Below are 15,057 nucleotides of genomic sequence, written 5' to 3'. Positions count from 1 at the left end.
TTCTCTTCCATTTCTTATTGCTAAACTTGCTCGTATGTGGGAGGAGGAGATCAGCTGTAACAAACCAGAAAACTAACTTATCTGCTAGAAAACAAGATTGTGAATCATTTTATGTGTTATTTTTGTACTATTTTTAGAAGTGTCATATCTACTGGCAAAAAGGCAAAAAATCTTAGAATAAATACAAATTTGGGGGTAGGATGGAGGAATTATGTAGTTCATAAATTACAAATCACCCACAAGAAGTTCACAAGAAGTTCTGTGGGTTCTTTATTTTACTGAACTCTGTAAGTACTATCCAAGAGCTAAGGATGCAAAACCTAGGAAAAAAAGGTAAAAGAAGGTGACACTGCGAGACAGAACTGAGAAGTGCTAAAAGTTTATGACAAAAAAAATTATGAAAATAAAAAATATCAATTGGTGTCAACAGTTTTGCTAAGCAATACTGAAAAATTTAACCATTTAGAGCCCCCCATGAGAGAAAAAGTTTCTTTTCACAAAAATTTCACTTCCTGGGGGATGGGAAGGAGCTTTTTATTTCTCTTTTTTTTTGCCCAGGTCCAACATGTAAGCATAGAGCATCAACTAGAATCAAGATTGTTTTTGAAAGGTTCACTTCAGCTTTTACAAACCAGCACTGATAAAAGGAGACATTTTAAATATATGGAACATTATATATATGCATACACAAATATTCAAAACAAGTTTTGTTTTTTTTCTAATGCTTAGGAGAGTGGTTTGTTTCAAGATAACATTCTTGTATAAAATAATTGCTGTTTTTAATCATCAGAGCGACCTGAATGGCAAGCTGAGGATATTTTCTCTACATCAAGTCATAGATTAACGCCAAAACGACAACATAAGGGCAAGACCCAGCATGCTAAAAAGTAAACTAAAAACTAGAAGAAAGTGGGAAAATCTTCTTTCCATGTATGGCCTCTGAATAATTCTTGTGGTCTGGTGAAACCCTGGCCCAGCCAATTGGCATCACTCAACTCTTTTTCTACAAACCCAGTACACCAGAAATTGAGAAGTTCTTAGTTCTCCAGCTGGGGATTTTCCCAATAATCTTTCAGGGTACACCTAGATTAGCGTTTTAGTTCAGATCAGGAGAATGATTTTCAAACAAATCTCCTGGTCATCCCTACTAAAACACTTTGGTCCACATTTCAGAGAGATATCAGAGCATGCAGACTGGATTGCTTCTGGATGACATCAACCTAAAAGATGCCCTGCAGGAGCTGATCTGGTGTGCTATAATTAGTAAGGTTACTCTACCCACAGGACCATATTAGGGCTAGTCTGAGTTTAAAACTTCCCAAAACATACAGTTTGGATGTCAGGTTCTTGGCATCAATCGTTTCACTCTACAGACCCACTCCTATTACACCTCACTATTTACTAGTGTAGATACAGCCCTCAGGAGCTGCTAAACCAAGGTAATCTGTTCATATACTGCTCTCTTCTTCTATCTAAGAAAGGTAACATCCTGTGTAACTCTAGTCACGTAAGCAACTCAGCCCTCTCTTAGATGCTTGACATGGCAGAGAAAGACATTCCCACACAGAAGTAGTTCAACAAACCCAGATAAAAAATGGCAGATGTAAAAAGGATTAGGACCTTGGATTTTTTTTTTATTTTTTGCTTGGCCAACATATAATTCGGTTCATCATCAATTCTTTTTTTAACACAACAACAAAAAAATTGCTAGTAGGATATAAGAATTTAAGTATGCAAGACCATAAAGTTCAAACAACTTTGTAACGTTCACTTATAAGCAATCAGCATTTCTGGTAATGACAGCCTCTGCTTCTCAGAATTTGTAACCTGCTTGCAAGGAGTGGTCAGAATATGACCTTTTCTTCACTTGTACAAAATCTCTGATTAAAGAGGCTTAAAGAGGCCTAGAATTTGTAACTGGCTAATTTTGGAATGAGAGATAAGTTGAGCTTTATAGATGGCGGTTCCTTTCAATTCTGAAAGAGAAAGCAAAAAAAAAAAAAAAGTGGCAATATGTCACTACAGTTTTTAATAACAGAAGAGTTTGAACTTTGCAGATCAATAACTGATTTTAATATCATACCTTTGACCTACAAGACCAATAGGGGATTGGCCCTTTTTTTTCAGACTTATTCTTTTCATTCCAGACATTTTGATTTTCTTTATGAGTCAAGGACTAAGAAATTCCCCATGAGTGACACAGCCTTCTGTTGCCATGTCCCTTGGCTCCAAATCTCCTTGCCACAATCCATTAGTAATTCAAAAACTGTGACAGTTTGGGGATATGATTTTAGAACATATTTAAAGCAAAAGAGAGAGATTCCATCTGAATAAAAAAAAGGTTTTCTTCCTGAGAAGCACAAAGAAAATCTGCTGTGAAACAGGCTTGAAAAGCAAAAAGGCATTGTACAAGTGGGACAAAAAGAGAATAAAAGTATGTATGTACAGCTGCTAGACACAGCATGCTGATTCACATATTTTTTAGTACTCTGTTGCTTCTTAAAATGCATTAAATAAAATGTGAAAGTTGAAGATTTTCAAAGCTGACTTTGGTGTTCTTAGTCACACAATTCTCCTAAAAATGAAATCTGCAAGAGTTGTGAGGTTGAATCTCCCTGTCAGGTCTGAAAACCTCAACCTAAGGGAGAAAAGCATCAACTGCAGGAATGGTATTGAAAAGCTAAAGCACTGAGTTCTGACACCATAGAGATACAATACAGTGAACTTCACAGGTTTATGACTGTGGTGATGTTCAAATGAAACAGAGGCATAAATAATCCAAGCTTGAAAATATAAGACATTTTAGAAAGCAGGCAGCTTAACCACGAGTATAGATGTTGAACCCAATTAAATTCTGCAGAGGAAGAAAAAAGCTTATTTTTTTCTTTTGTTTTTGTAAATAAGTTGCCTTCCAATCTGATAAATGACCTTACCGAGCAAGAGGTTTTATATTATGACAATGAGGTGGTTGTGAGCTCAGTGTTACAGGATGGGAAGAAGGAACTTTGTATTCATCATCATCATCTGTATGGTCTCTCGATTTATCAGAGAGCGAATTTGCTAGAGGAACAGGGCACCTATGGAGATGTGAAAAAGATCAGCTTTAGTTTAATTATTACAAAATCTCCTTTAGCCTAAATGTCCTAATACACATCTCTACATACAAGAAAAACAAAAAATGCCATGTCAAACTAAAAATTGTATGGTTACTGGCTTTTCTGTCATTTTAAGAAAGCACAACATAGCAGAGAATTGCAAAGAATTAGACTACAAAACAAGCACTTAAATAGCTTTAACCTGTTTGCGCTTATCAAAAGAACAAAATAAAAATTAATTCAGAGCAACGAATATTTAGCAAGGCTCAGGGAGGGAGCGGACACTCATCCTTTCAGTGAAGCCTTGTTCCAGCCATACCATTATCGAACTTCAAGAATTTGCCTATAATTTAAAAGTATTTGTACTTTGAACTGGAATTGTCATCTTAAACAGTGCCTCATAATACTTCCTGGAAGCAGTGGAAGCCCAGGAAAGAGAGAGACTATACAATTTCCATTTACAGGTAACAAGTTCGAACACTGCTGGATGTGAGATTTTTTTTTTTAAACTAAAAACCCTACTGTCTGATTTTCTGCTCCAGGAGCTTAAACAAAATGATAGGCAGAAAATTCATTTTAGGTAGCACCGTCCGGTGAAAGTGATTCTGTTAGATATTAACAAGTCCAGCATCTTATCTTTTGCCCTTTGTAAGACATAACTAGCTAGATTATAGGTCTAGCAATCAACATGTGCTCTTTTATACATATAGCTCCTCTGTCTATAATGATTGCAATGATACATTCAAATAAATAAGCTCACAAAAAATTCAAAATAGAAAAGGTTACATTAAGGGCTTAATTCACTTCACTTCAATCATACATGAAAACCACAGACGTCTGAATCTTAAATGAGCTGTACACCAACAGCAGTGAGTGTATGACTTCAGAAATTACGTGGATAAAGTATGCAGTAAATAGTACATTTATTCTTTGACACAAAAAGAGCCAACAGCTTAAGGACCTATAAAGAAAGATATGCAATGCATTCATGACCGTTTTGATGTATGGCTTGATGGTATGGCAAATGGCCCCTGCACTGAACTACATACCACATTACAAGACACATCTACTTAATATGTCATTTAGGGAAGTTGTTAAGGACGATAGGGAAACCTGAGAAGGGAGTGGACATAACTTCTCTTCTGGTGATCTGATTAGTTTGATTTTATCATAAGGCAAGAGCTGAACTGACAGGCTAGGCCTATCTCCTCTTTTTTTCCAACATAAACAGCACCTGACATATAGCACGTTTCTTAAAGGAAAAATGTATATTTTTCACCATTTACACTAGATGATGCCACACGACTTCAGAATGTCCAGGTACTGTGTGAACAGAAATGAATAACTGCAGCCACCATGAGTACTAGGGGTCACTAAATTAAAAAAAAAAAAAAAAAAAAGATAAAAAAGATGACAGAGAAAGAAAAAAATATATAGAAGGCAGAGGGGCGGATGCGCTGCTTTTGTTTGAACATGATTGAAATCTAGAGCTCCCTAGGTATTTTTAACTTCTCGGACACTCTTTCCTGCAATCAGTAACATACTTCTGACTTAAAGGAACAAGCTTCTGAAAGGTGGGAATCCAATTTCTTTTGTAAAGACCTACTAACTGAAGACAAGRTTGAAAGACAGAAGATTTACGTCACTGAACTGTAAACTGTATTGCAGTTTTGAGCCACCTTCTGTAGAGGGAGCAAAAGGCCTTTTGTAAATGCAGCAAATCAGCTTGAAATTCCTTTTTCCATCTTTGATTTCCATTCCTATTTTAACAGACAAGAGGTTTGTGTCACTGCTGTATGGCCATTTAAAGAAAGGAAGGTAAAAATGCAGCAGGACAATAAGAATTCTGTAGAACGTGAGATTTCTTTTAAAAACGACAAACCCTACTGTGCCATAGAATTCTCAGGTAAAAAGTTCAAAGGCCTGCATAGAATAACTGTTCCCATTTTTATGGATGTGTAGGCATCTGTACATGGCAATCTAGGACGTTTTGAACATGTTATATATAAAATATATAAATCTGTTCTTTTTTTGAACATGAATTTAATTACTGGCTTTTGCAAATAGCAATGTTTGAGATATAAATCTTTAGATCAGAAATGCCCAATATTGACCAATATGGAGGCCAATCTTGTAATCTCATTTGAAGCCCTCTCCAGAGGCCACAACTGGGAAAAAAAAAAAATCCCCCTACGATACACATTCACAGAAATTGTACCTAACAGAATGTAGAGTCTGTGCCCAAGTTGTGCAGTAGGCCCTCTCTGAAGTTGGTTATAGCAGGGATTTTGATTCTTGAAATGCTGGGAATTAAGGTACTTAAGGAAATTTGCAGGATAAAACTGAGTTCAGGTGACGATCAGCCTTGAAGTACAACATTATAACAGATAGTCTTATCAGTAGTCCCAATAAAACCAGTTCTCAGATGGGCAAACAGGGAGATTCATTTACCGATAATTGTTTATTTTCACCTACAAACGAAATAAATTTATGAGACTTAACTAGTTCATGCCCCTGCTTTTTTCTTATTTACTCGGTAACCACAAGAACCTAGAGCACTCTGTACCAGCATGTGTATGCCAACATCTATTTCCCAATGTTACTGCACTGCTAAGGAATCATTACTGTTTTGGAGTTAGCAGAGGCACAGGTTTCAAGCCTGACTCTGCTTCTGACTGCTATGTAGCTTAGACAAATCCTTCAGACTAGCAGAGTCTCTCCTTCTCCATCTTTAAAGTAAGGATAACATTTGTCAGATTGTATATATTGCAGGATTAGTATTTGAAAAGAGCTTTCTATTTGTAAAGCATTAGATATTTTTACAATACTACCATATAGATAATACCCTCCATAAGAGTCATAACTTTGTCCTACACGTGCATCATATATTTTATTAACATTTTGTAGTTCAGTTTAAAAAAATCATATTAGTCTTCCAATTTACATTCCACTTGTAATATTTGACTCCAAAATCCCTGTTTATTGTTCTTTTAAGTCTATCCCATTTTCCACGACTATTGACATTTTTTGAAGATCAAATTGTGTTTGATTAAACCTCTATTGTTCTACTGTAACAATGTCACTCTATTGTTCTACACAAAACCAACCTAATAAAGAGATAAACATTTCAAAATTATTTGCARTTAAAAAGATGAATATGTCATTATAACCTAAGGTATGAAATACTTAGGCATCTGTTTAACAAGTCAGGAAAATTTTCAGTAATTAAGCTCTTAAAAACTTTATTACTCTACATTTTTAGAAAATTTGTGTACAGAGGAATACAGAACTGAATGGCACACTGTTTTATAATATTCTGTAGTTCCCCTTCCTTACTCCTTAGCTGGCAGTGTTTTAAAACTGAAAGTCAGAATTACATACTGCTAAGAGATGCATTTTATGTTTTTTTAGAGCAGAAGCTAGATGTCAGTCTCCTTTGTGATTCATTCTGAGTATCAAGGGCCAAAGGCAAAACAGGAAAAGCTGTAAAACTGAGAAGTATTTTTTGTCAAGTCACTTCAAGTCCAGCTCAGCTGTAATCTAACAGAACTTCTGGGAAACCAATAACTCACAATTATTTAGAAGTATTTCAGGGAAAAGTCCCCCTGGTAACCCGATTCACAGAACTTGGACAATACGAACTTGCAGTCCACGTACACCAGTGTTTTGGTCTGGATTACGACTGTACTTTTGAAATGAATCCCTTCAATGTCCCCTCTTACTGGCCTTTGGTTTACACCGAGGAGTGCACAGCTTGGATTCTTTTCAGATTAAGCTAAAGCACAAGATACACTCCAAGCATGCACCTATTACGTTCCAGTTGCTAAAGACAGTTCAAATTCATGGGACAAGACTATAGCTAGTTCAGCCCCTGCGCCCATAACATGTTCAGAGCAGACATCAGGTCCTTACTACCAACTCTTCTGTCTTACAGATCCTCTCCTATTGCATGATACTATTTCCTAAGGGAGAAAAAAGCCTGAATCTTGCAAGGCCTGAACGTAGCTCCGTTTTAGCAAAATAAGCGTAAAATTAGATGGATCACATGATCAAGACAACACCTATCAGCTGCTCCATGGCTGGCAATTGCCCTTGTGTGTGCTCTACTCTTAATACTAGTGTATTTGAAGTAGTTTGCCCTCATCCACAGAGGAGTCCTCAATTTTCTGTTTATCACAGGGCAAGCTTGCACACAAGGAGAGTCACCGCAGGATGGCTGATGCATCCCAACTCGCCCGCCTGTCAGGCCATGAGCTAAGTGCAGGTTATGTGCTTCTGAGCCGCCATCTCCCAGAGGTTAGCAATCCTTACGGAAGCAGCGCTCCTTCTAAGACCACTGGAGAAAAGCCATGGCAAAAGTTGATTTCAAGGGGGCCAGGATTTCAAAGACACAATTCCCTTTAACAGAACTTTGATTTCACCTTCAAAGTTTGTTTCTGTATTCATAATAAAAGGAAAAAGGTTATTAAATAAATGTAGCCAAGATGGGATAGCAAGATGAGAAACACCCTTCTGTGCTACTTTTCCTCAACAGCCTCAAAGCAATGAGATATTCTTAATATATTTATAAAATAGAAAAGGTACTTGGAACTGAATGTCTCATTACCTACTTAAAAATAAAGATGCTCTCACAGAAAATGTTGCTGTGGTGTAAAGCATTTTTGAAACTAAGGAGGCCAGTTTTCTATTGATACAGCAAAATGGGACCTACTTGCACAAATAAAATGGACACTACTTAGCTTTAAGTTTGGGGAAGAACTGTTCTGTATCTTTGACATGAAAATTTTATTTTTTTCAAGCATAAAATTGCAATTTGATCAAAATGTCTAAAAATAATCTGACAAAATTATACCAATGCTTAAACAGTCCAATAAAAGAATAGCCATTTTCATATCTAAGGTCAGCAATATAGTTGGTGAGTGGAAATTATGGATCATATGCTTGGTTAACATGAGTCCAACATTTCATTATTAAGATACAGTTAATAACAATTAATTTACTAAAATGAAAATAAATTGGCATTGTTTCCAGAAAAAAAAGACAACAGTGATTTTATGTTAATGACATTTAGTAAAAAATGTCATATTCATAATGTCACATTCAGTAAAAAATGATAGGGATATTTCAGAGTTGTGGCATTTCAACCAAAGATGATTTTGACTGATTTTTACTTAGGGTAAGGCATTTCATACATGATTAATATATCCCTGGATCAAACTTCTGAAAACAGACTTACGAAAATAATTAGAAAAAATAAAATTACTTGGATCTCTATGAAACACACTAGTTGTCAGCCACAGCCCTGCAGAGATCAGAGAGTAGGAAAAAATGAGAAACTTGCATCATATTGCAGTAGAACAGTTTAGAAAAGCAAGAGTATTTTGGAGCAAGCACAGAAAATACTCCAACGTATGAGTGGACTACAGTGTCAACTTAAGAGAAGGAAAAATAGTCTGTAAAAATATTCTCTCAGGCATTTCAAATTACATCATGCAGAACATTATTTGGGTTGTCTTTTTGAAAGCAGTTTTTGTGGTTGGTGCAAATATAGTTGAAGCTCATTAAACTTGCTATTTTTGAAGGAAAAAAAATAATTTTTCCACCTACATTTTGCCACACTTCATTATAGATTATAAGGGACATTACCTAGTGGCAACAAAAAAATTAAACTGAAAAGTATTTAAACCTGACATATTAGTGTTTCAAAAAATAACATACTATGACTACTTTATTTTAACAGCCATTCCTTATGACAGTTTAGTAGTTGCTTTTGTATAATAGATATTATCTATATAGTAGATACTTTGAACTTCCTACCCCTACATTTTATTGATATTTTTTACATTTTATAATCAAAATTTAAATGTGTTGTACACTTTTTGAAAGGTACGATCATAAAACTAAATCAGAAATCAAAGTGAATTTCTTCCTGAAACGGAATGGAATCTTTGGTTTTAACCAAATGCAGACATTCTTGCTGCTGGAATATGTCAGTTTTGTACTCAGAAGACTGAAATTAACAAAGATATTTCTTTTGGTGAAGCTAAATTTACACATTTTAGTTTTGGATTGGCTTGATATCCATGTTGTCCCTGGCTACACTGCCACAGTATCTTGTGGAATTTCCAGTGAACATCGTATGGTATATATTGTACTTTAATTCTTGATTACATTTGTAAAAATCTGAATAAAATATAAGACTTTCATGAAGCAGAATGTTTTGGCATTTCAACAACATGAAAAATAAAAACAAGAATCTTCCCCTCTTCACAATTCAATAATTTGATTTGGAACATCAAAATGTTTAGTCTCTCCAGAGTTACTGTTGTCTCTTTCTGCCTGACCCTGGTGGCCCATTCATGAGTTGAATGTATCATGGGAGGAATAAGCAAGCCAAGGAGTCCAATCTATAGAAGGAAATGAATACATGAGATATCCAAACTACRACTTCTCTGAGACCCTGCAGAAATCAGGTTACGTCTTAACATTCAACTACATTCAACAAAATGTCTGGCTAATGTCCTAATTAACTTCTGAACTGAAAGTAAACATGGAGAATTTCAACTCAGCTCTGAGTCCACCTGAATATGCTTCTGAATGAAAGAGCCACTGCTCCACTGCACCTTTACTCTAGCACTTCGGGAGAGGAAAAAACAACCTATTAATGAAATGCTGAGATATACTTGCCTTTAATGTTACCTCTACCTCAACAACAACGGAATGGATGCTAAAGATACTGCAAAATTACATCCTAATGCGAATATTCTCAATATTAGTATGCACACAGTGTACCATTATTTTATTTAACAGCAAGAATCACAGAGTACATTGGAAAGAAACTGTAGGATAATAGCAAACATTGTGATAGCCTCTGATTTCCTAACAAAAACACAACAATTGACAAAGGATTTTATAGCACTTCCAATTTTTCTTTTTAAAAAAATCTCTTCTTCTGTAAAAAGAAAAAAACACAAAAAACAAACAAAAAAACCCCCMAAAAAACCTGTGGGATTCAGAATCCAAACAATACTTGCTATCCAGAGCAACATCTCGGTAACAAATAAACTGTCACATTACTGGAAGACTAGGAGCAGTGAGCAGCTTGAAACATCAACATTTCCTAAAACATGTTCGGGAATTTAGGGAAGTTGACTCCATTTAAAATGGGTAATCTTTTTTTTTTAAAGCCATGACAAACGAAAAAAATACTGGCCTGACCCCTGAATAAAGCTCCATGTGCAGAAAGTCCAGAAAGCATTTCTAGATTAGTGACAGAATGCACAAATATACAAATCATGCTCTTTACCCCTAGCACTTTCCCTAGAATCTCTCATCTCCTGTAATAAATAGCTCTGACTCCGCTTCTTCAGCAGTAGTAGAAGCAGAAATGGAGAGCATCTGCTCCCACTGCCAAATGCCTATGAACAATATCTGCCACAACTCATTCTCTTTTGCTATAAAATGTAATATGTTAAATTAACATTAAAACTGCTCCCACTTAATACAATTTACATTCTCTTTGTAAAAACACATTAAAGTTCATGGAAAATCAATTACCAACTGATATTAGTTAATTTTCTTTCTTTTTCCTTTTTTTTCTTTTAGCAGTAGAGAATTTCTTTTACAGATATTTATTTTACAGATAAAGTTAACTTACTTTATACTAGGGATGATGGAGGCAGCTGGAAGAGGGGGTGAAAGCCGTGGAGGAACATCATATTCTTCATTTACCAGATGACCATTTGAAAATACCTAAAAATCACAGAAATGTTACTGGGGTCTCGCCTCTTTATCATCACAGACGTTCATCAAACAGATATTACAAAGTAGACTTTGAGGAGGCTATAGGTAAAGGCTTTCCTAAGAGTTCACACAATAGAGCCATACTCCAAAATGGCTCTTTTCACACATGTTTCAGCTCACCCTAATTGGGATTTGTACACCACATTAGCTTAAACCTTCACCAAAAGAGGTAATTTTACATCACAGATAGAGGGACTGCTCAGTTAAAACTGAAGATTTAACTTAAGATTTCAAGACTGCAAACTGATAAAAGTGAGAGAGATGAAGTACAGCATGCAAAAAACAGGTACAGCACATTAAACATACTGTATTAATGCTTTTAAAAACTGCAGTGCAGTACGTGCCACAGAATCCACCCCCTACCTGCAGGACTGTCTTCCTGATTGGCTTTTACCAATGGCAAAAGATTACATTATGATTGAAATATGAGCCAGGGATGAAAATTCATGTAATGTTACTCTTGTGAATGTGCATACAGCTTGAAACAATAATTTAGAGCTGTCAGCTGCTCCATTTAACTAAATGGCTTAGATCTATAAACTGAAGACGACAGTTCAAACAGCAATTGGTTAAAGAAATGACTAAGAAACTTCTCCAGAGTACAATGGCATGTTACTCCTGAGTGGTTTGAGAAGTGCTCATTCCACCAACTTCGATACCGTGCCAGACCACAACTGGAATGATACGTGAAGGTACAATTGAAGACATAAACCTAGTATTCCTTTTAAAATCAAATAAAAAAAAACTATAGCATTTTAAACAAGAGTCTAGCTGAAAACAAAATTTTGGAGCTTTGCTTTGATTCTGATAAAAGGACATTCTAATTACATACAATGTCTTGAACTTCTTAAACACCTTTCTATAGATATGTCAGTGCTTAAGAGTAAAGACACAGGTTTTAAGGCGTTACACAAAGCCCATGGGCACTAAAAGGTTTAGACCAGACCTGTAAACAAAAAAATCTCAAAGCTGAATGTTTCAGTTATTTCAAATATTTCTCATGTGTCACGGTATTTTGCCAGATGTATCAGGCAATGGAATGTGAAACCAGTTACACTGTTTCCAACCTATACACCTTTCTGCAAATAAAATATACAGGAAATGCCCTTTTTTCCCACATAATGCTATACACCATATGCAATCTCCTTGAGGGAAGTAGCTGCTTTGAAAAGATAGTCTCATCACATTCTGAGAACAGGCATATTCATCATTTTGATGCCAAACTTCTGATCCCATAATTTAGGGTACATAGAAGCAATGGAAAAAACCTGTAGAGAAACACCTTTTCCCGACTCAAAACGCAATATTTTTCACCTATTTGAAAACCAAAGAGTTATTAAAATAGCAGCTGGAAAGTTTCAATTCAGTCATTTTAAGTACTTGATTTTAAGTATTCGCAGAATTCTGTTTTATGCTATTAAAGTCATCTCTGGTGGAGAGTATCCACATTCCCTTTAATCTTTGAACACTATCTGCCTTTTCAAAGTCATTCTTTAATCATTCTGGTTAAATGTGCAAATACAAAACACACTACAGGGTTTTTGCTTTTTTTTTTCCTTTTAAAATTACCAAAGAATCAGTAGACATACTCTTTTTTTAATAAAAATATCCTCTCGAAGGTTTTAGAAAGAAAAACAAGACATAAAATAAAGATATTTTTAATGAAAAAATTGTAATTGAAAACTGAGAAGAAAAAAAAGGCAGTTTAATTTAAATGGACTGCATGATTCACAATTTTCCAGTGATATATATAWAATAATAAAGGTCAAAGACCAAGTGGCTTTAACCTACAAAGCTTTATATTTAAGGAAAAATGGGATACACACTTTGTCCAATTCTGAAATTACATTTAGATTAATAATAAGAGGAAATGGCAGAGCTGTGCCTTACTAATTGTGGATATAAGATTGGTTGCTCACGAAAGAATTTTCAGTGTTTAAATTTCTAACATCATTTCACAAATAAACTGCAGTAGTCTTACAGAGCTACAGCATTAAGAAATCTCTTATTATACAGATTCTTTTCATACTGGTATTCACTCTTAGCAAATGAGAGTCTCCATGAACTACAACTTAAAGACTCCTATATCAGAAAGCTCTTAGCCAGTGCTGGAATACAACAAGAGCATTACAGCACACAAAGATACATTTGAAATAGGCTCTGCTCTGGGGCAAGTATTCACCCAGTTCTCTACCTTTGCTTGTCTGCCAAAAGCCACAAAATGTGAAATAGATAGTGCTTGATGTGAAATCTGTTCACATGCACAAATGGGTAGAAAGGCAGGACACGCTTCACAAGCACATACATAAGTGAAAACAGCTCCCCTGTGCCTGTATAGTTCCACAACACAGTACGTCAAGGCAAACCGTCAGAACTGGCATCATCTGTGGCTCCCAAAGCTTCTCCTCTCAGTGCTTTGTATGGATAAGTCAGTGCTCTTCCCTGCCTGTCTCACCAGGCATTCTCCTTAGTTTCTCTACCTGTCAGCACTACTTCTGGCACCCTTAAATGGCCATAAGCAAAGTCCACTGTGGTTGTCCTTGGTGTGACCCTACCTCTGACTTCAGCTCTGTGGGTTACAGGAGTCGGTGCAGTCCTAGCTCTCCATCTTCTCCAACCCTTTGAGTTATTCTCTTAAGCCAGAAGGCATTAGTTGTTTTCCTGCCCCATGGTCACCCCCAGAATTTCAGCACTGACTGTTAGCATGAACTCAGAAAACCAATCTTTTGCTGTCTCCTAGCTTCAGCTCAAACTTTTTGGCTCAAATAAAAACCTTTTTCTATTGCTCCTCCATCTTTCCTTTTTTTTTTTTTTTTTTTTTTTTAAAGCAAAAGCTGCTGTATTTTTGTCTGGAGATTTCTCACCATGCCCCAGATAGCAGCCTCCTCCCTCAAGGTTCCTTTCATAACTCCCATAGCGGTCTTACTGTCTGTTCTTTCAGTAAGACTCACATCCATTTAATCTGTTCCATTCCTCTCTGCTCATTAAGCTCACAGTTCTTTCACTTTTCTAATCAGGTCCAGATAAGATGCACAAACTGAATTATGGAAGAGCTATAATGTAACCCTACAAACTCACAACTCATAGAATTCATTTAAAAAAAAGAAAAAGAAAAATGAAAACACACACAAGGAGCAGCAAAACACGTAAGCAGTGCTTCAAACACAAACTGGCAAATCAAGGCCTAGAAGGTGGAAATCTGACAGAGATCATCCAGGAAACAACTCCTCCCTCTAGTCTTACACCACTTTCCRTGAAAGCTATCACTGTAACATCAACAATAATTTAAAGACATTTCTCTAATATGACAATTTGGGCTTCCTGGAAATCCTGTCATTTTCTCCATTAATTTTCCTCATGTTAAGATGGAAGTGTCTGTGTTTCAGTTTGCGCCCATTGCCTCGCGTCCTGTCGCTCGGCACCACTGAAAAGAGTCTGGTCCCATCCTCTCGACACCCTCCCTTCAGATACTTGTACACTTGGCAATAGAGATGCTTTATGCTTGCCAGGATAGGTACCAGCAGTCAAGAGGTTAAACTTTTAGGCTTTATTTGAAATTCTACATTCAGTGAAAGCATATATTACATAAAAGAATTTTTGTTGCCAAAAGGCCAAATTCTGCCTTCAGAGATGCATGCAACTCAATAGGGGTCATGGGTGTATTTGAAGACAAGGGTTGGCCCTTAGGGAATAGAAATTCTGGTATTTTGAAATGTCTGTAAATAACCCCATATCAAACTGCAAAGGACAAGATTTACAATTTTATTAGAGCAAGAAAATTAAAACCCCAGTGAAAACAGAAAAGGACAGCAAGAATCTCTCTACTGACAGCTTGTATCTAACTGTCTACTTCCCTGGTCTATAGGTAGTCCTGTTTCTTACTGTTCTCAGAAACGACGGCTATCAATACAGTAAGCGTGTGTGATTTCTTTTATGAACTTTTAAGAAAGTGACAGGTTGCTAAAGCTGAAGCACAATCTGTAGCTTAAAAATTATGCTGGATTTAATTTCCTGTTAAATTTTCAGTCAGAACTCAGTAGGGATAGCTAGTATATTTTCATTACTTTGTGTTCCTCCTGTCTGGTGATCTTTTGATAGTAAAAATAGCAAATCAGAGCATAGCTCTCAGTGGTCAGAAAAAAAAAGTAGTAGATAGATG

At 36.0% G+C, this 15,057-nt stretch overlaps 1 protein-coding gene across 8 annotated transcripts in view; it reads right to left on the bottom strand.

Annotated features, from left to right (window-relative positions):
• The window catches only part of CBLB (Cbl proto-oncogene B), a 141,674-nt gene that overhangs the window by 16,856 nt on the left and 109,761 nt on the right, over positions 1 to 15,057 (bottom strand). For all 8 annotated transcript variants that reach the window (XM_026063828.1, XM_026063831.1, XM_026063829.1 and 5 more), the window contains 2 exons: positions 10,753 to 10,847; positions 2,934 to 3,077 (listed from right to left, as the gene is read on the bottom strand). In XM_026063828.1, coding sequence (XP_025919613.1) covers positions 2,934 to 3,077; positions 10,753 to 10,847 — 239 coding nt within the window. The remainder of the gene's footprint in view (positions 1 to 2,933; positions 3,078 to 10,752; positions 10,848 to 15,057) is intronic.

The sequence above is a fragment of the Apteryx rowi genome, unplaced genomic scaffold (assembly GCF_003343035.1).
Source record: "Apteryx rowi isolate R43461 unplaced genomic scaffold, aptRow1 scaffold_201, whole genome shotgun sequence".
NCBI lineage: Eukaryota > Metazoa > Chordata > Aves > Apterygiformes > Apterygidae > Apteryx > Apteryx rowi.
This window is presented reverse-complemented; position numbering and strand designations above follow the sequence as displayed.